We start from the raw sequence: 21119 nt of genomic DNA on the forward strand, positions 1-21119 counted from the left end.
TTGTGTCAGAGCTCAGTGTCTGGAGAAGGGCAATACTAAGCAGAGACGGGCAGGGCAGGCACTCTCACACCTGGCTGAGTTGTGGCTACTCTTGTTGCTGGGATTTACTGGGCAGAGAACCTCAAAACTAGCCCCTCTGCACTCTCAGGTCAAAGCTGCAGTGCTCACACATGGGTTCCCAACCCCACTCCTCTCTCACACAGAGACACAGTCCCAAGCCTCAAACCCTCTGATGTTGGTAATTCAGTCACACGATTTGCCACATTCCCCCATGTGATGGAACAGACTCTCTGACTCTGGGGATGATGCACTTTGCTGCAATCCATAGTGTGATGTTTCACTCCATATTCTTTATGAAAATATGCTTATGATATGAATATGACATAACTGAGATATACTTTATGCAAGATGGATCTTGTAAGGTATCATTGGAAAGGTTATGATTTACTGAATGTGATTATGCAATTTGTATGCATGTATCATTTCTGTATCTAAACTTAGAAATATGGACTATGTAACAATTACAACTGGGTGTGTATTGGGAAGACATCCATCAGACGACAGGCTGTCAAATTTGATGAGCCATCCTGAAGGAACAACAAAAACAGGACGATACTAATCTCTCTCCCTCCTGGGAGGCGTGTAACTGTGACACTACAGTAAAGTGGTCTTGTCACCTGCTGCTAAGCATTTCCTGGGACTTCTTGTAACTTTCCACTGGAAAGGAATGGGGGACAAATTTGGGAAACAAAGGATTCCTGCCTTATGTAAATCCTGTTTAAGGGTGGTGAGGAAGGCAAACGGGACTCCTCCTCTCCATAGCCTGTCTGCCAAAGAAGGAAGACTGATAAAGCCACCTGAAGGGAAGGCCGGGGGGGAGGGGCATCTAGACTCAGACAAGGGTCCAGTCGGAAAAGAAATATAACTGGAACTCTGAACTACAGAAACTTTGCAGTATATTGAGCTTAGTTTGAGTATTTTGTTTTATTTGCTCAGTAATCTGCTTTGTTCTATCTCTTATATTCACTTAAAATTCACCTTTTGTAGTTAATAAACATATTGCTTGTTCATAATAAAACACAGTTTATGTAATTTCTAACTGGGAGGGGGGCATGAGTGCTGGGGGAGCCCTCTCACAGAGTGGCCCTACCTGTGTGTGTGCGCTGCAAGAGGCCAGAAAGCCTATTCCAGCAAAGCAGTAAGCAGGAACCCAGGCTGACTGAGCAGGGGAGACTCAGTTAAACCCTAGCACATCAAGTGGCATCCCAGAAGGGAGTTCCAATCCGTCACACATGGGTTCTGGCCTCACTTCTCCTAGCAGGGTTCATGTTCCTGTTCCCAGCTTCCATTACTGACCAAGACCCCATACCCCTGCCCTGGGAGGCAGACCAATTCACTTTTCATCCAATTCACAAATAAAGTAACAGAAAGGCAGCACAAGATAACTGCCGGTAGAAGAACCTAGGTCCCAAAATCACATCTCATTCACATCACCACATTGCATTTCAGAATAAATGCACCAAATCTGTGCTTGGCTATGCAGGAATCCGGATACTCAACACTCCACCTCTGTCACTAATAGCTGTGTAACCAACTGGCAAATGTAGCATGTCCTCTAGTGGCCACAGATACCAGACTACTGCTCATTTAGCTCAAGTAGCAAAAATCTGTGCTGGGGATTTGAAGCTTCTAGATTCAAACCCTGTTGAAAGCCCACTGAGGAAAAAACATGTGATCATGTAATTAAACGCTGTTTTAAAATACATAGTATAAATGGCAAATGAAGGCTCTGAGAGCTACTTTCAATCTAGCATCCCCTAACTTTAAAGCGCTTGATTTTGCAACCTAAATAATGGCTGGTTTTTGTAGTTGTTTTTAGGGAAAAGGGTTGGGTTTTGGTGGTCGTGGTGATATATAATATACTATACAATGGGTCCACAATTCTGCACTCTCTTATGACCTTTTAAATCCATTGTCTACAAGAATGAAAGCAGGGTAGAATTTGACTATGACCTTCTTAATTGAAAATACAGCCTATTTTCTGCTGTGATCAACAAGGCAATGTTCTCTGAAGTTTCCCATACATACTAGACTGAAATGCACGGAGCACTGGATAAGATGAGCCAAGATGTTGCCAAATTTTCCACATGTTCATGAAAGGACAAATCATGCAAGTATGTTGCATATTTTGTATAACAAACAATGCTCTGTTCCTAATTTTGCAAAGGGAATAAATAAAAGATTGTGTTTTATCTGCAGCATATCAAACATGTTCCTTAGTTTGTAAAACAGCCCTTCATAAGAGCCTTTTGTGGATGTTGCAAAAGAGGAAGGTAGGATTTTCTGAAGTGGAACAGCACGTCGTCCATCAGTCCTGGAATCCTACCTGCTGCCTAGAGATACCAAAGTATGTAGGCAGCCAGCACCAGTGAAGGAGCACAGCCAATGGACCAAGCGATTTCAGTTCCCTGACCTCCAGGATTTCAGACTGGCTTTGTGTGTGTTTTAACTTCTTTTTCCTTCTTTCCCTAGATCATCTCTCACCCTCTCCATTCAATAGTCACTAGAAGAGCTGCCTGTACTTGAATTTGGATGAACTCCATGAGATGGTGGCCCATCATGGCCTCTGCTCTGATGCCAGAGCGGCAGAGTCCGACTGTTGGTGTGCCCAGCTACTGGCCCCTATCCCAGCAGTGTGTGAATAGGGAGCTGCTCTTTCAGACAGCCAGGTCCTCACCCACCCTGGGTCTCAGGAGGGAGAACCATGGCATGGAGGGCAGCGGGACAAGGGCCCTTGCAACAGCAAGAGCAGGGAGAGGAGGGCCCTACAGCACCGGGGGGGGGGGCGGGGAAGGGTGACGAGGGCTCCGCGGCAGGGGAGGGCAGGGGACGAAAGCCCTGTGGCAGGGGAGGGCCAGGGCACAATGGCTCCACGACGAGGGAGGGCAGCGGAACGAGGGCCCCGCAGCAGGGGAGGGTAGGGTGTGGGGGGGCAGGACGAGGATCCCACGGCAGGGGAGGGCAAGGGGATGAGGGTCCCATGGCGGAGGAGGGCAGGGAGACGAGGGCACCATGGCAGCACCCATGGGGAAAAATTAGTGGGTGCTCCGCACCCACCAGCAGCCAAGCACCCCCCACCCCCACTCCCTCCTCGCCTCCTCCTGCCCTGAGCACACCACGTCCCCCCTCCTCGCCTCCTCCTCCCCTGAGCACACCACGTCTCCACTCCTCCCCCTCCCAATGCTTCCTGCCCACCATCTAACAGCTGTTTGTCTGCGCTTAGGACTTCCTGGGAGGGAGGGGGAGGAGTGAGTATGCAGCGTGCTTAGGGGAGGAGGCGGTAAAGAGGCAGGGCAGGATCGGGAACATGGGGGAAGGGAGTGGAATTGGGGTGGGGTGAGGGTGGTGCAGGGGCAGGGGGGTCAAGCACCCATGGGTCAGAGAGGAAATCGGTGCTTATGCAAGGGTCCCAAGTCAGGGGAGGATGGGAGAGCAGGAGGACAAGGGCCCCCATGGCGGGGAAGGCCAGAAGGACAAGGTCCCTGTGGCTGGGGAGGGCAGGAGCATGAGAGCCCCACGGTGGAGGAGGGCAGAAGGACGAGGGTCCCAAGGCAGAGGACCACAGAGGGATGAGGGCTCTGCGGCAGGGAAGAGGGCAGGAAGACGAGGGACTGCAGGGAGGATGGACAGGGGGATGAGGGCCCTGCGGGGAGGAAGGCGGGAGGATGAGTGCCTTGTGGCGCGGGAGGACAGGAGGACTAGGGCCCAAAGGCAGAGGAGAGCAGAAAGACAAGGGTACTGTGGCAGCGGTGGGCAGGAGGATGAGGGCCCCACGGCAGGGGACAGCAGGAGGATGAGGGCCCTGCAGCTGGGAAGGGCAGGAGGACAAGGGCCCCATGGCAGGGGAGGGCAGGGAGACAAGGGCCCCGCGGCGGGAGAGAGCAGGAGGATTAGGGCCCCATGGCAGGTAGACGAGGGCCCGGTGGGGGGGGGAGGATAGAGGGACAAGGGCCCCAAGGCAGGGGAGGGCAGGTAGACGAGGGCCCAGCGTGGTGGGGGGAAGATAGAGGGATGAGGGCCCCAAGGCAGGGGAGGACAGAAGGACATGGGCCCCAGGCAGGGGGAGGGCAGGTAGACGAGGGCCCAGCGTGGGGGGGGGGAGGATAGAGGGACGAGGGCCCCATGGCAGGGGAGGGCAGGTAGACGAGGGCCCAGCGTGGGGGGGGGAGGATAGAGGGATAAGGGCCCCAAGGCAGGGGAGGACAGAAGGACATGGGCCCCAGGCAGGGGGAGGGCAGGAGGATTAGGGTCCTGTGGGGGGGGGGAAGGCAGGGGGACAAGGCCTCTGCAGAGGGGAGGGCAGGGGAGATGAGGGCCCCGCAATGGGGGAGTGCAGGAGTATGAGGGCTCTGCGGGGGGGAGGGCAGGAGGACGAGGATCCTGTGGCTGGAGAGGGCAGGACCATGAGGGCCTCGTGGCGGGGGAGGCAGAAGGACAAGGGCTCCCTGGCAGGGGAACTTGGGGGGATGAGGGCCCCGCGGCAGGGCAGAAGGCAGGAAGACGAGGGCCTGCAGCGAGGACAGGCAGGAGGACGAGGGCCCTACGGTGGGAGAGGGCAGGAGGACGACTGCACCACGGCAGGGGAGGGCAGAAAGATGTGGGCCCCAGGGAGGGGGAGGGAGGAAGGACATGGGCTCCATAGCACTGCAGGACAATATGATTAGGGTCCTGAAGCAGGGGAGGGCAGGGGGATGAGGGCCCTGCGGGGGGTGGGGTGGGCAGGGAGATGAGGGCACCACATCAGGGGAGGGTAGTGGGACTAAAGCCCCGCAGCAGGGAAGGGCAGGGGGACGAGGGTCCCGCGGGGGAGAGGGCAGGGGATCAGGAGTCACGTGCTACCCATGGCCCCTAGCCCTACCACCCCGCCGCAGGGCAGAAGCCCCGAGCTCCCCTGCAGTTTGCTAGGTGGAGAATGGAGAGGGGGTCCTCCACGAGCCGCACTTTAACTGTAAAAGAGCCCTGGCTGCAGCTCATGAGCCATGGTTTGGCCACCCCATCCCATGGCTTATCACCAGCGCTGGCAGCAGCAGACATGGAGTGCAGTTAAAGAACCCCTAGAATCAGGGCTGGCGCAACCCATTAGGTGACCTAGGTGGTCGCCTAGGGCGCTGACATTTGGGGGGCGGCGACCATGGCGGCTGGATGTTCAGCCACCTTGGTCATTGGTGGTATTTCAGGGGCAGGACAGTCCGCCCCCTCCATCAGGGGTGCCACTTTGGGGGCGGGACCTTCCGCCACCTAGGGCGCCAAAAAGGCTGCCGGCGCTCCTGCCTAGAATGCCCTACAGCCATCAGCACTCAGCTGTTCTGGGAGTCACACAGCCTGGAAACAGGGTCCCCACTCTCCCCACCCCACCCTGAGCACCTCAGAGCCCAGGCATAGGTGCTGGAACAATTTTTGTAGTTGTGGGGGCTGAGAGCCATTGAACCAAACTGTAAACCCTCTATATGATGGAAACCACCTCCAGCCAGGGGGTGCTGCCACACCCCCAGCACCCCTCGTTCCAGCACCTATGAGCCCCGGGCTCAATAAAGCCACGTTCTATTCACACCCACGCTTACAACTGGCCTTAGCAATGCTCTGCACTTCACCCCTGCTGCTTGGGGAATCCTCCAGTCATGTACCGCGTGTGAACTGTAAATGTCACGCCTCCTCCTGAACTGATGGGGCAACTTATGAGGAACGATGAATGACAGTAGGGGGACTTGTGGCAGAGCAGGTACCAGGAGCCATATCTCTGATGTGACAATAGCTCCCTGCCTCAGACACCAGCTGACAGGACCTCAGAAACAGTGGCTTTAGAGATGCTTAGTTATGCTGCCTGGAAAATAGGGCTACTTGTGCCTCCCCTTTGTCAGCACTTTGAGATCTCCAGTGGAGAAAGTGCAGTGTGAGAGTTGGCCACGAGTTTGTGTCAGCCTTACTGTGCGCACAGAAGAGTGGCGAGACTACAGGCAGCTGGATATGCAGGGTGGGCTGGCCATGTGGGGTGTGGGTTAGCACCGCCCTGGGTTCCACTACCCCATCAGACCTTGCTGCACAGCCTTGGGAAATTACTTTTCCACTCCATTTCACCATCTGGAAAAGTAGGCCACTGCCTCTGCCCTAGCTCCGTGTGGAGCTTGTCAGGAATGCTGGGATGGTGCCTTGTAAAGATACAGCTCTGGGGACAGCTCTCATTATTATCGTCTGCCCCTGCAGCTTGGAGGACCAGACCACTGCATGGGGCAGGAGCAAAGTCCGCTCATTCTCTCCCAGCATCTCTGGCTATGTGTAACGCCGACAGACCCCAGTCATTGACGGGTGGGATCAAACCTGGGACCTCTGGAGCTAAATGCATGAGCCTCTAACAGCCATAGCGAAGGCTGTAGAGCAGACTCATTAATCTCTCTCTCTAAGTGGTCTCGGTGCCACTAGAGGGGACAGAACACCACACCCAGGCGATGTGTCGGTTACACATGCACAGAGCCTGAACAGACTGGGGTGGGGGGGGGAGGATGTTTGGCACAAACATTTTAGAGTGAAGAGAAAAGCTGATTTTAAAAGGAAATGAAAAAGGCAGTCCCCAAAACAGCAATCCAGAGCACAGGCCCTCTTGGGAGGAGGTGGCAGCCTGAGTGGCCTAAGCACCATGTTTGAAAAATACATTCTTTTTCTGATGCCGGTGGCTCAAATCTAGACAGATTTGGCTCAGACCAAGAAAGATGAATGGGTTCCTGTCAGTTTATTCTGTACTTATCCCAAGCGATTTCACAGCCGTTAGAGCCACTGGTTCAGGCTGTCCACAGACCCCTTGCATTGACACACACTCAATTCAGGTTAGGAATGGGGTCTTTTTGCAAGTTTAAGAATTAGGGTAAAATTTTCAAAAGTGCCCAAGTGACACAGGAGCTGAAGTTCTATTGACATCCAGTAAGATGGGCTCCTAAATGCCTAAGGGCCTTTGGAAAAGAGGACTTTGGCTCCTAAGTCACGTAACCACTTTTGGAAGTTTTAACCCACAGACATTTTTCATTTATAGGAGATCAGAACAAACTTGCAACATTCAAACTCTAAGTGACTACACACGATCAGTGGTTCTACATCCATATTATCCCCCTGCCTATAAAGCACCAATTACCACAGCACATGGGCTCGGTAAAAGCCAAGACACATGGACTGCAATTATCACTACCTTATGTGATGGAACACTTTGCACTTGGAATCACACAGACATTTTAGCTGATGGAAAAAATAGCTTTCAGTTTAAAACTATAATGGCCATGTCTGAAATCAGCCATGCACCAGTCTGAATCCTGTACGCCAGAGAAGTACCATGGAACTAAAGATGGCCTCTTACAGCACACACTGCGGGGTCAGAGTTAAGGTGGCACAGACATCCCTCACTCTGGCACTTCAGAGTGAGTGCTTAAACCATGCTTCCTTGGAGTTCCTCTTGATGTTGCTGGAATTTGTCAATGAAATTTATTTGTACCATTCACATGCTTTTGTTCTTCGCATTGTCTCCCTGAAAACCAGTGTGGACCACCACTGGCAGCCCAGAGGTGAATTCAAAACACCCAGAAAACAACCCTGTGAGACCCTTCACTACAGCAGAGCCAAGGTGCTACAAGCTTGAACGGGGCTTACCGTTGGTGAAGGTGTTCACATAGTATCTGTGGCCCTGGGGAGACATGTAGCTCTGCCAGCCGGGGGGCAGAGGGCAATTCAGAGAATCTTCTCCTGGCTGAGATGTGACCTTCCTGGGTTTCTGCTGGGAAGAAGAGGGTCCTGTTAAGCTGGCTTTCAGACAAGGCAAAGTCTAAACAGAGATGGATATGGGAAGTGGGCCTACAATCTGGAGGTCTCAGGGCAGGAGTGAGACAGACAAACACAGCTAATAATTGCCAGTACTGCACCCCAGTTCTCTGCCCATCCGCAGCCTGTAAAGAGTGCCCTGGATTCCAACAAGATCGTGCAGCACCCCTCATCTCCTGGAGACGTTCCCTGGAGATGCACAGAGTGTGAGGATCTGCTGTGTGTCTTGTATCAACTCTTTATGCTGATGAGACCCTGCAGAGCACATGACTTTGAGAGGAGTCTGGGAGGCAGAGGCTCTCTGGGGAGGAGCAATGTGATTCATTAAACAGCAAAAACAACAAGGAGTCTGGTGGCACCTTAAAGACTAGGTTTTTTACCCACGAAAGCTTATGCCCAAATAAATCTGTTAGTCTTTAAGGTGCCACCGGACTCCTTGTTGTTTTTGTGGATACAGACTAACATGGCTACCCCCTGATACTGAACAGCAAGGTGCAAAGCAGGCAGTGAGCGGGCCAGGCTGTGAGAAGGAAAGTCCCTGCCTGGGTCACTAAGGTCTGTCTACACAGCAAAGAAAAACCAGTGGTTGGCCTGTGCCACCTGACTCGGGCTGTGGGGCTGTTTAATTGCTTTGTAGACTTCGGGCCTGGGCTGGAACCTGAGCTCTGGGACCCTCCCACCCCGCAGGGTCCTAGAGCCCACGGTCTATACAACAATGGAACTGCCCCACAGCCTGAGCCCTGCGAGCCCAAGTCGGCTGTCATGGGCCAGCTGCAGGTTTTCTTTGCTGTGTGGACAGACCCTTGGCTGCTGCGTGTACCCAGGGGGGAATCCCAGGCCTGACCTCACTGTATTCTCCTGGGGCTCCAGCTCTGCTGTCAACACCGGCACAAGCAAGAACTGCGGAAAAGTCTGCCAAGCAGCCCAGGAAAAGGTGGGCTAGCCATGGAGCCAGCGTAGGAACCTGGACCCACAGCGATGCTGTGCTGCTCACACCACTTCAGGCTTAGGCTGGACCCATGGGAAGAGCCTGTGAGGCTGGGCTTGGCAGCAGAGCCAGCCTTAGGGAAAATGGTGCCCTGGGCGAACTGGTATTTTGGTCTCCCCATCACCCTTGGCCCCCATAGGTTCCCTAGGCTTTCCTCTCCTTTCCCCCGCCCCCCACCTCAACACTTCCAGGCCCCGTTGCCTTCCCTTAGTGCTTAATTTGTATTGGAAGAGCTGCCAGAGCTCAGTCCTGGCACCAATTAAGCATTGGCAGGGTGGACTGATAGTAGCAGCTGCTGGTCGGGCACCCAGCTCTGAAGGCAACACCACCGCCAGCAACAGTGCAGAAGTAAGGATGGTGTGGTACATGGTGTATTGCCACCCTTACTTCTGTTATTGCCACCCTTACTTCTGCGCTGCTGCTGCGACTGGTGGTGCCTGGCACTCAGCCTGTGGCTCAAGGTGGGCTTTGTACTGTCACACAGGGGCTGCATCTTGCCAGAGCTCACTGCCTTCCTGCAGCCCTGTAACCGCTCCTGGCTCACCGGGGCACCATTTCAGATTTTGTGGGGTGGGACTCGGGAGACAACTTTAACCGTGATTCCAGGGACTACTTAGGTTCCTGAAAACTATAGGGGTTTTTTTGCAGATAATAACGTAGGAATTAGCTGACAGGAGCATTGTATTTAATTGTTATATAAAGAAAGAAAAAATATATACAAACACCAATTAAAGCCACATTTTAAGTTTATATGTAAATTTAGAACAATCAGGAGATAATACAGCAAAATATTCCCAATCCCAAACCTAGACAGATCAATTCTGCAGCTTTAACACAGATATCAGAAACACAAGTTTGATACTTTGTACACTATCTTTAGTAGAGAAAAATAAAAATAAATAAAATCTGCTTAAAATTGGCTTACTTTCCCTAACAGACACACTCTGTTACTGCCATTATCGACTATATTTCAGTCAGGTTTTTTTTGCTCCACTAAAAATGTATTTACTTAATTTTAACAGATGTGAGTAAGAGTTTTTACTCTTTTATTAAGAAAGGGAATTTATTTTTCTAATTATTTTTGCATTTATGTTTACCAATCACAATCATGTTCGTGAAACTCAAATTTGACTCCATCATTGCTATTAGTATCATACTTGGAACTGCATTTATTTTCATATAGCTTATAAGTTATTTTACAGATATAACTAAAAATACAATTTGAAAATAAGTGACTTTCATCTGCCCCGTGTCTAAAGTTGTGTGTTTAGCTAAACGTTTTTTAAACTGACACTGCTAAGGTTAGTACAAGCTAAATTTACATTCTAGGAGGATACTATTATTTGATTGTACCACTTTAAATAATAAATGACAAAGCACAATATGATAATAAAAGTAATAATGATAATTAATCCAGCCAGGACAGGTTAGGCATTTTAGAACTGACTACTCAAAGAATTAAATTTAAGCATAAGAGAGAAATAAAATTATTTCTCAGTCAAAAAACTAAAATACCATCAATGTAATCCTTAATGGACTTTGAAAGAATAAAATTACAGAGACTATATGTGCCTTGCACATTTCGATATGAAGTACAAAGAAGTAATAACAACAATACAGGTGTGTGTGTTGGGGGAATGTAAGAGAGACAGAGTGAGAGAGAGAGAGAGAGAGAGAGAGTGTGTGTGGGGGGGGAGACAGTGAGAGGGAAAGGGCACTGTCACTTTAAGCCAGGGGTGGGCAAATTACAGCCCGTGGGCCAGATCCGACCCACGAGCCATTTTAAGCTGGCCTCTGAGCTGCACTGAGCGGCTCAGCCCCACTCTGGCCGGGGCACTGGGTCGGGGGCCGCACCCCTGAGCCTCTCCCCACGCCCCAACCCCTTGCCCCAGCCCTGATCCCCCTCCCACTCTCCAAACCCCTCAATCCCAGTCCGGAGCACCCTCCTGCACCCCAAACCTCTCATCCCCAGCCCCACCCCAGAGTCTGCAATCCCAGCCAGAGCCCTCACCCCCCGCACCCCTGCCCCAGCCCTGATCCGCCTCCTGCCCTCCGAACCCCTTGGTCCCAACCCAGAGCACCCTCCTACACCCCAACTCCTCATCCCTAGCCCCACCCCAGAGTCCACCCCCCCTCCCGCACCCCAACCCCAATTTTGTAAGCATTCATGGCCCTCCATACAATTTCTATTCCCCGATGTGGCCAGGGCCGGCTCGAGGGGTTTTGCCACCCCAAGTGGCGGAAGAAAAAAAAAAGCCGTGATCGCGATCTGCGGCAGCTCCACCACGCCGCTTTCTTCTTCAGTGGCAATTCGGCCGCAGATCCTTCGCTCCAAGAGGGACCAAGGGACCTACCGCCGAATTGCCACCAAAGAGCCTGACATGCCGCCCCTTCCCCTTGGCCACCCCAAGCACCTGCTTGCAGAGCTGGTGCCTAGAGCCAGCCCTGAATGTAGCCCTCAGGCCAAAAAGTTTGCCCACCCCTGCTTTAAGCACAGCACTCGGTAGTCTGAAGGCTTGCTCAGTCCAGCAGCAGTTGCCAGCAGCTCCCACTCCTAACCCAGAGCAGCGCAGCAGCACACGCCCAGACTCCTGTCTCCCCACCCCAGCTCAGCGGAGACCGGGTACACAGGCAGGGGGATGGGGACTCCCCACCATCAGCCCCCTACCCTCTGCACAGCACACAGGAGCAGGTTGGCCAGGGGCAACTCCAAGCCGGGGGGGGGAGCGGTGGCAGCAGTCAGCTGAAGAGCAGTGGGAGGGAGCAGGAGGGACAGGACTCCTCTGCTCTGGAAGTGCCCCCTCAGGAAGCCATGTGTTGGGCATCACCCAGCCTGCCCACCCCCACAGTTGGCCCTACCTGGCCCAGCAGGCCCTGAGTGGCAGCCCCTTATAGCCCACTGATTGGCTGATACTAGGGCTTAAACCAGGAAGTAACAGCTCCAGCCCCTGGCTCACAAAGGATCCTAGACCCTGGCTTCCAGCTCTGGTTTGTCCTTGGCTTTGTTCTTCAATTGCTGCCTGCAAGCTGGCGTCTGACCCCGATCTCCTGGTGACCTGATCCTGCCTGGCTCTCCATTCGCCCTCTGGCCCATCAGATTCTGACCTGCCGGTACCTGACTCGGCCCGACTCCTGCTCGAAGGTCTGATCGCCCTTGTCCCAGTTGTGCCAGCCACCATGTCACATCAAGGCACTACTGAGGGCTAGTACCATAACCTAGATCATCAGGCATAACAACGCATGTAGAGGACTCAGCCCCATGTTATGGTGGATGGTGTTTAGCTGTTCCTGCCCAGGCATCGCTGACACCAGAGCTATATGCCACTAGACCTCTTCAGTCTCAAATCTGCATTCACATAAGGTTCAGGTTCCAAAGCCAAGCACTCAAATCTCAGGATATGCGAGGCTGTTAGGGGGCCATGCCCCCTCTGCTCAGCCCCCACGCATGTGCATCCAGAGACAGTCTTTAATTACATGTGATGAGAGCTCCATATTACTCACACCCTGTTCAAGGCCTGATTCACCCTCCAGGAAAGTCCTCTGGGTAGTGTCCAGTGAATGAGATAGCTGAGGAATTTTTATTTAATTCTTCCTCTTCAGTGAGTGGACCCCGCCTCACTGACCCTGCATCCTCCAGCCTGCAGCGATGCAAGCTCTGCTGGTGGGCCTCATATCTGATCTCATTCACAGGACCTCCAGGAATATGAACTGCATGCATCCAATGAAGTGGGTTTTAGCCCACAAAAGCTTATGCTCAAATAAATGTGTTAGTCTCTAAGGTGCAACAAGTACTCCTGTTCTTTTTGCTGATACAGACTAACATGGCTACCCCTCTGAAACACGTGTACATGTGGTCTAGCTGCTACAGGGCAACGTGGAGCTACACTGTGCTAGGGTGGGTGACACTGTCTTCTGAAGGCCTGTGTGGCAAAGTGGAATGGAGTAAGTGCAGCTCTGCTCTCTGCAGGACCTGGGCTCTGGTCTCAGCGCTGGTAGCGGTAACTCTTTGTAGCTCTCCTTTCAAGGAGATGGGCGAATGAGCCTGACCCCTATGGCATGACACCTGAGCTCACAAAGATGGCTGTTAGGCACAGAAATGTTAACACCTATCAGTGGAAGAGCTGGGACTAGAGCTCACAGTTACTGGATTTGCAGATTAATGCACCCAGTATCAGGCCTGGTGTGGGGGTTTGCATCCTAAACCTAGGACAGGGAACTACCAGCTCAAGCCCTTCCCTCTCTCAGCACAAAGTGTCATGTGCCCTTTGCCCCCACCCACGAGGGCAAGTGAAAAGAGAGTCGCTTGGCCAGGGCCAGCAGGCTTTGGCCTGGAGGGGGGCGTGTTCTCTTATAGTCTTGTTTGATAGCTCTCAGCCCCCAGGGCTCATAACAAACCCGCAACTGCGAGAGAGAGGAGGGGGAGAGACACATCACCCCCCTCTGCTCCCTGTCACACAAGACAGCAACCTGTGGAACAGACTGACCAGGAACAAATTGCCAGACAAATGCCTTTCTTTTTCTGATGGCATTCTCAAACGAAAGGGGCGGGAACGCTGTCCGGGTGACAGCCTGAGCTAGGAGAGCCCTGGACACAGGGCCTTCCGGACTCCTGCTGGAGAGATTATAGCACACTACCTTGGATGCACGGCTGCAGGTGGCGATTCAAAGGCCCAGGATCAGGGCCACAGGAACAGGACCTTGCTAATGGCAAAGGCATCACTGGGGTGTTGTATAGCTAGGTCCCAAGCCCTGCCCTTGCTCACATGGTGCTCGTCGCTTTAACAGCATTTCTGTGGAGCCCTGTGCCCACCCCTACAGCCAGGCTGCTGCACTCGCTCTTGCACTTCTTCCCTTCTGTCTCCTTTGCTGACACAGTCCTGTTCCTCCCTCTTCCACCTGCCCCCTTTTCCAGTCATTGTGAGGGGAGGAAAACTGGATGACTTCTGCCTGGGAAGGTGTGCATGTCCCTTTAAGAGACGGGGACACTGTCCTAGAAGTTCTGGGGCAGGCAAAAGAAATGAAATGATGATGACGTGGGGGAGAGAAAGTGAAGGTTGAACCAATAGAGGGAAGAGTGTGGAGGCTGGGGGAGGAGAGAACGGCCGACTCTTAGGAAGGACCCCAAATCAGAGGCCAGACTCTGCACCACGCTCGGTCCTCTGGCTGGCCTTGCATGCCGAGCATCGTGCAGGACGTCTCCCGCAGGTGGGTGCCTGGCTGGGAGATGAGCTCTTTCAAAGGTCTGGCTCCAGTTGGAGCTGCCAAGCACTCCTGGAAACCTGGCCCTGGGCTCTTGTGAAAATCTGGCTTCAGGGCCCAGGCCAGGGGGATAGGGGATCTGGCCACTGATGTGCTGGGTGACCTTGTGTGCATCACTTCCTCTCCCTGAGCCATCTGTAATGGGGCCAGTAACTCAGCTGCCTTTTGGGATGCACTTGGAGAGCCATGGCTGCTGAGTGCTCAGCACTGTCATTGTCACTGCAGTGTTGCCAGCCCGAAGCATTTGAAAATCATTAGACCCCAAACCCATGAGATTTAAAAATAACAGCGGTGGGGTTTCTATTTGCCTGTGGATGTTGGAGGGATTAAAGTTTTCTCTACAACCACGAGGGCTGGAAACTTACTTTTCACTCAGACAAAAGCTGAGATTCTCGGGGGCTCCTGTGATTTCAGGAGCTGGGGCCTTCACTGAAACATCAAACAGCACAAGACTCAGGCTAGAACAGAGAGAGTTGGCCACACTCTTGTGTCCACTGTTGTGTACTGGGGGCAGCGTGGTGCCCAGAGGGGCTGGCCAGAGCTGGTCAGGGTCTGGGGCATTATACCAAAGTCTCCTCCGAGAGCCAGGAAGCCTGGATCAGATCTCCTTCCAAGGTAACTCCATAGGCCAGAGAGCTGCTGTTCAAGGTCACTGTGAGCTGAGCATATAGCAGAGGGCTGGGCAGCTCCAGCTGTGGTATTTGGGATTACCTGGAATTGCAGAGAAGTGACTGATCCAGGCAGGAGGGCAGTAATTAGGCTGTGTGCACAGGTAGAGTGCTCAGCCAGGCTCCGCAGCAAGGACACCTGCCATGCCACCGCACAGTTCTCTCTTCAAACGGCAGCCAACAGTCACTCTCTGCAGCAGTGAAGCAGCCTGAGCCCTGCTCTCTACTTCATGGCTCCAGCAATCTGATAGGCATCGCTCTCAGTCTGCACTCATCAGCCTTATACCCATGACTGAGGAGGAGAAAAGCCCAAATACTAAAGCCAAGAGTAGGAAACCAAGAGGGCTCAGACCCAGCCTGAACACATTCTGACAGGTCAGCTGGAAATCCTCCGTGACCCGTGTGCTCCCACAGCCTTCCACGGTGCAAGACAGGCCCAGGCAGCAGTTTTGAAGGAACAGACTTCAGCTCCCTCCCGCAGAGCCGGGCTGACTCTGCAGGGCAAACAGGAGCAATATGAGTCATTCGTATCCCTAAACCCGTTGCTGTGACTGACATGCAGAGGGGGCAGGAGGCGGCTCCCCAGTTCCCTTGCGAGCTGGAGTGCACATTGGAGTTCTGAGACACGTGCACTACCTTTACTGCAGGCTAAAAATAAAAACCATTTCAGTCTGAATTAACTTAATAGTCAAAGCACTCAAGAGAGCCCCAAGGGCCTCAGCTTTCTTTTTCCAGGCATTCTGGTCTCCTTCGAGCTGGCCCATCATTACCGTGCGTGATGCTTTGGAGGATCAATCCAGACCAGGAGGGGATTGTGTTCCCTGTAACCCTAGGTGCTTCTATGCTGTGCAGCTTTGGCTCAGCACCCTGATGCCAGCAGCCTGCTCACAGCACGAGAGCCTCACCCTGGCTTTCACCAGCCTGGTTACTCCTCGCAGGGTGACACCACCGACAGCACTTCAATCCTGAGTCTCCCCAAAACTGTCTCCTCTGCACTGCTCAGCCCCTCTCCCTGCAGCACTCATAAAACCTTACCAAGTTCTCTGCTCCTTTCAAGAAATGGGACACAGCACCCGCCTCGTAGTTTGGCTGAGGATCTTACCCTTCCATTTGATAAACTGCACTGAGATGGTTGTGTAATAAAACAAGATTTAGTTTATTACCAAAGAGCAGATGTTTCAGGGATACCAAATAGAAGCAATTGGATAGAAATGATTAAACAAACAAACAAAAGTAAAAATACACTTATAAGACTCAACCCTAACTTAACAAAGCAAAGTAATTTTCCCACCACATTTGTTCTCCCAGATGGCTGGCCAGTCCTTAGCCAGGGTCCAACACAGAGCCCAAAGCACTGCCTTTCTTTGTCCCCTTAGGTGAAGGATGCCAACGTGCCTTTTTCTGTCTGCCTGTTATCCTCAAAGTTTATCTTTGTTTTCAAAGCCAGGCAGTCCTGCTGGGGGCATCAGGGAGTTCACACCTTGTGAATTTTTGCAGTCCCCTCCCCAACCCGGATAGTTAAGCAGCTGCCTCCCCAGTTTGCTAATTTGATTATGGTACAACTCTACCTCGATATAACGCGACCCGATATAACATAAATTCAGATATAAAGCGGTAAAGCAGTGCTGGGGGGGGGGGCTGCGCACTCCGGTGGATCAAAGCAAGTTCGATATAATGCAGTTTCACCTATAATACGGCTAAAGATTTTTTGGCTCCCAAGGACAGCGTAGAGGTGTATTTACCTTTTATGTAAATATACTTGTATATTCTCTCTTTGCTGAGTTTACACTGGAGACACAGCCACGCAGGTGGAACCACATTCATTTGTCCAGGGTGAGGTGACTTAAGCCCTACCTGCCAACTACATTTTAAGAACATATTTCCAGGGCATATTTATAATTTTTCACATATCACCTGTGCATGCACCACACAATAATAATGACCAGTATGTCGCCAGTGTACACACGACACCTTCCACGATGCCTTCTAAACACAGGTTATGACACCAGTGACCTTGAGTCTGCTGAGCTGGTCAGGCCAGCTGAGGCTGATTGCTAGTACCGGAAAGCCCTGGCCTTCAGGCATTGGGGTGCTTTTAGGGCCACATCTTGTGACCAAATGTGTTGGGGCAGTCCCAGTCCTGCCACATTACCAAGATTTGAGGCTCCCCACAGTAGGGCCAGTTCTTGTGATATTTGATGTTTTCCTTAAAGCCCCAGCTCCTGGAGTCAGGTCACTACAAGAGAATCTTCCATTTCAGAACATCTATTTCTAACCTCTCTGGTTGTGAAGAAAAGCCAGGAAACATGATCCGAGCGGGACCCAAAGGCTCAAAAGCCAGGAGGTGAATAAACCTCCCAACACTGATTATTTTGAAAATTCCCTATATTTTATGCCAGTATTAGGGGGCCCGACTGCTGATTTCTAGCCATTTGGGGCTGGTGATACTGTTCCTAGGTCTCTCTCAGCAGGCTGAATATTGATGGCTATGGGACCATCCCGCAGGTCTGCTGAGCAGCCTGAGGGGAAGTGAAGGTCTCTGCCATGGCTCACTAGCTTTGCTGGGGTGCAGTTAGCACAGCACTGGCCCTCCCTTTCCCATTAACTAGGGGCCAGTCAGTGACAAGACATCTCTTGTCCCCAAGCCCTCTCCACTCTGGCCGGGAGTGTCACTGTAAATGGGGGATGGGTGTGCTCTGGAAAAGAAACAAGGAGCTCTCAGCACAGGTGGGCAGCAGCACAAACGTAATGAGCCCCCGATGTTCCCATTTGGAAAAGCTCGGCTGCTGGACAGGAGGCCACCAGCAGCACCAGGTTCTTGCCTATTGAGAGTTACAGCAAACTCTTTGGCATAATTAATAGTGATGTTTCAAAGGAAATCAATGACATACAATTTGTCTGACAAGCCAGGATTTTTCTCCTAGACAGAGGACTCCCATGTGGGCTCTGGGGCTGTGAGGCACCATTGTATCAGCTGTGCAAGGGGGTGAGATGAGGGACACTCTCCTGTGACACCCTCCTGATTGCAGCATGAGCAGGTTTTGAAGCAGTCTAGCATTCAGCTGTTTGCACAATGAGAGCGTCTCCACTTCAGGCAGCTCTGGAAAGCAGCACATGGCTGGAGAGCTGGTTACTAGATCTGTGCAGACCGATTGGTGGCTGGGAGATGGCATGTTCATGCCCCACTAGTGTCTGCTGCCTGCACACATCATGGAGCCCATCACGAATGCAAGGAATGCCAAGGAGTTCTCTGGCTGGGGGGCTTTTGAGTGGATCTTAAAATACAAGGTACTGTGGGGTCACTAAAAATTAAAGAGGCTTTGGCACTGTGACATTACACCCCATATTCTTCATAGAAATATGGTTAGGATATGAATATGACATAAGATATACTTTATGCAAGATGGCTCATGTAAGATATCACTGGAAAGGTTATGATTTACCGAATGTGATTATCCCATTTGTATGCATGTATCATTTCGGTACCTGAAGTTAGGAATATTGACTATATAACAATTACAACTGTGTGTACTTGGGGAAACGCCCACCAGACAGTAAGCAATCAGCCTTAATGGGCCATTAGAAAAAGACAATGAGTCTTTGAAGATGTGGATCTCCTATCTGCCTGGAGTTCCTGCCTGTGGACATTGCAAATAAACCTGGTTTCATAGTTGCTTTGACACTGCAAGGTCAGGTGATAAGATCATCTGATACAAAATACCACCTTGGACACTGCTGGTACTTTTCCTCCATAGGGGGATGGGGATCAGACAAAGGTTTTCCATCTTAGGTAAATCCTTTTTAAGGCTTGGGAGGGGGCCAATCTGGTCTCTCCTCCATTGCCTACCCAAGAAGAAAGACTGCTGAAAGTACCTGAGGGTTCAAAGGAACTAACCTGAGGGGAAAGACTGGGTCCAGACTGAGACAGGGTCCTGTCTGTAAGAAGAAATAACTGGAACTCTAAGGCTTTGGCTACACTTGCATTTCAAAGCGCTGCCGCGGCAGCGCTTTGAAGCGCTAAGTGTAATCAAAGCGCCAGCGCTGGGAGAAAACTCTCCCAGCGCTGTCCGTACTCCACTTCCCTGTGGGGAATAACGGACAGCGCTGGGAGCCGCGCTCCCAGCGCTGGGGCTTTGACTACACTGGCGCTTTGTAGCGCCGCAATTTGCAGCGCTGCAGAGGGTGTGTTTTCACACCCTGCTGCAGCGCTGCAAATTTGTAAGTGTAGCCAAGCCCTAAGCTACAAAAACTCTGCAATTGGCCTAAAATAACATTTAGGGTGAGAAATTACTTCTTGAAACTAGTCTCTTTAAGATCTTAAGCTTAGCGTGTGTATGTTGTTTTATTTGCTGTTTGCTATCCCTTATAATCACTTAATATCTGCCTTTTATAGTTAATACATTTGTTTTATTTATTATTAAACCCAGTTTGTGCAATTTCTAACTGGGGTGTGGGGGGGAAAGACGTTGTGCATATTTCTTTTCACATTGAGGGAGAGGGTGAATTTTTAGGAGCTTGCACTGTGCAGATCTTTCTACACAGCGCAAGACAGTATTATTTTGGGTTTATTCCCCAAAAGAGGTGTACACAAGAATGCTGGGTGAATCCTCTCAGACAGAGCTGACTTCAGTCTGTGTCTGCAGCTGGGTGTGGCCCTACCTGTGTGTGTGCTGCAAGAGGATGGAGAGCCTAATTCAGCAAAACAGGGAGAGGGAATCCAGGCTAGTAGAGCAGGAGGGCCCAATACATCAGGTGGCATCCCAGAAGGGGGGGGGGGGGTCCTAACCCATCACAGCCACCAAGTCCCAGTTTGCTCAGCTCCCTAGGCAAAGCTTCCTTGCCCGCACTGTAGGTGCAGTGTATGATCACCCCCATAGGTGACTGCTGCCTTTTGGTGGTGCTCCACATAGTGAGCTTAGCTGTTTGCTTTGCTCTGACCGCCAGCTGTGGAGCCAGTTGATAAGCAGTATGCTCAGCTGACTCTCCTCCTAGGACCCCCTCACCAGCCATGCTTTGCTCAACCCTCACCAGCTCTCTCATTCATCACCAGAGCCACCACTCTGTGTTATATCTTCCAGCCATGACTCAGAGAGGGCTCCTCATCTCCACTTTCTATCAATCTTGGTTTTCAAATGCTGCGATGTCACTGCTCCTATGCTTGGCCTTGCTACAGTCTAGTGGCTGGAAGGACACTGCTGCTCATGAGCAGCCTGCAGGAGACAGGCTTCCAAATGGACTATGGTCAGCATGTCTTGTTTGACATGAGCTGATTCCTATTTCGACAAATATTCCACTAGCTGGGCTCTGTTCTGCCAGGTTCACCATATCTGTAGCTGGAATCACACCTGCTGTGGGCTTCAGGCAGCCACAGCAAGAGTTCCCGCAGCTCCAGCTGACAAGGAATTATCCCCCCACACTGATTCTCAGGATCAGTGGAAGGCCTAGGAGAGAGTCTCCTTTCCCAGTCCCTCCCCCAGGAGGCTCTGACTACATTTAGACTTCCAGTTGAGCCATGAAGAGTACTGCCAGGTACAGCCCAGGCCCTTTGAGTAGCTCTCCTCCTAGTTAAAGCCAACTCACCTCCACCCCTCACTTACCATTTCGGAGCTAGTGGCTCCCCAGCAGGAATCTTCTCCAAGACAGGGCTGGCCGCAGCTCTGCATTGCTCAGGGGCCGAGCAGGGAAAGGACAAAGAACCTCGTTGTCAGATGAAGTCAGCTCACTGCCTGCTCGCTCTGGATGTGGAAAGCTTCCACGACATGGCTGAATCCCCAAGCAAGACTGGGGCCTGCTTCCAGGGCCCTGTGAAAAGCTCTGAGCACTGCTTTATTCTTGGCTGAGAATCCAAAGGATTCACTCCAGACGGCCCAAATGCAAAGCTTCTGGGAGCATGAGAGTGGCTGTGCAGTGGTAGAGCACAATGGCCACATCTGTGCCACTGACCAGTTGCTTTCCTTGCACAGGCCAAGCGAACAAGTGCTGCTTTGTCAGTTGCTATGACCTTCTGGGTCCCCTCTGGTCCTGCTGGGGAACTGTCTCGGCCCAGTCCCATGCACAATGCCTGGCCTGCTGGAATGTAACATTGCAAAAGAAAAGAGCCCTGCTGGAGCAGCTCTGCCCTCCCTGCTGCCAGGCTGGGGTAAGTGCTGTGTGCTATCGGCGTGACAGCTCTGCTTCCAGGCCCCACACGAGATCAGGGACTCCTTGTTCTGGGCACTGTGCAGACACACCCCTCTCTCTCTGAATAGAGATGGAGAGGAAGAATCACTGTCACCAGTACAGAGACAGAGTAAGTGACCTGGCAGCCTTCCTCCCATCTCATGGGAAGGGGAGTTAAGAAAGTGCTG

The 21119-nt window shown here is 52.0% G+C and overlaps 1 protein-coding gene across 1 annotated transcript in view; it reads right to left on the minus strand.

Moving 5' to 3' along the window:
• The window catches only part of GAS7 (growth arrest specific 7), a 234432-nt gene that overhangs the window by 122287 nt on the left and 91026 nt on the right, over positions 1-21119 (minus strand). Inside the window, exon 2 of the mRNA XM_044981822.1 lies at positions 7690-7810. Coding sequence (XP_044837757.1) covers positions 7690-7810 — 121 coding nt within the window. The remainder of the gene's footprint in view (positions 1-7689; positions 7811-21119) is intronic.

The sequence above is a fragment of the Mauremys mutica genome, chromosome 12, assembly GCF_020497125.1.
Source record: "Mauremys mutica isolate MM-2020 ecotype Southern chromosome 12, ASM2049712v1, whole genome shotgun sequence".
Lineage (NCBI taxonomy): Eukaryota > Metazoa > Chordata > Testudines > Geoemydidae > Mauremys > Mauremys mutica.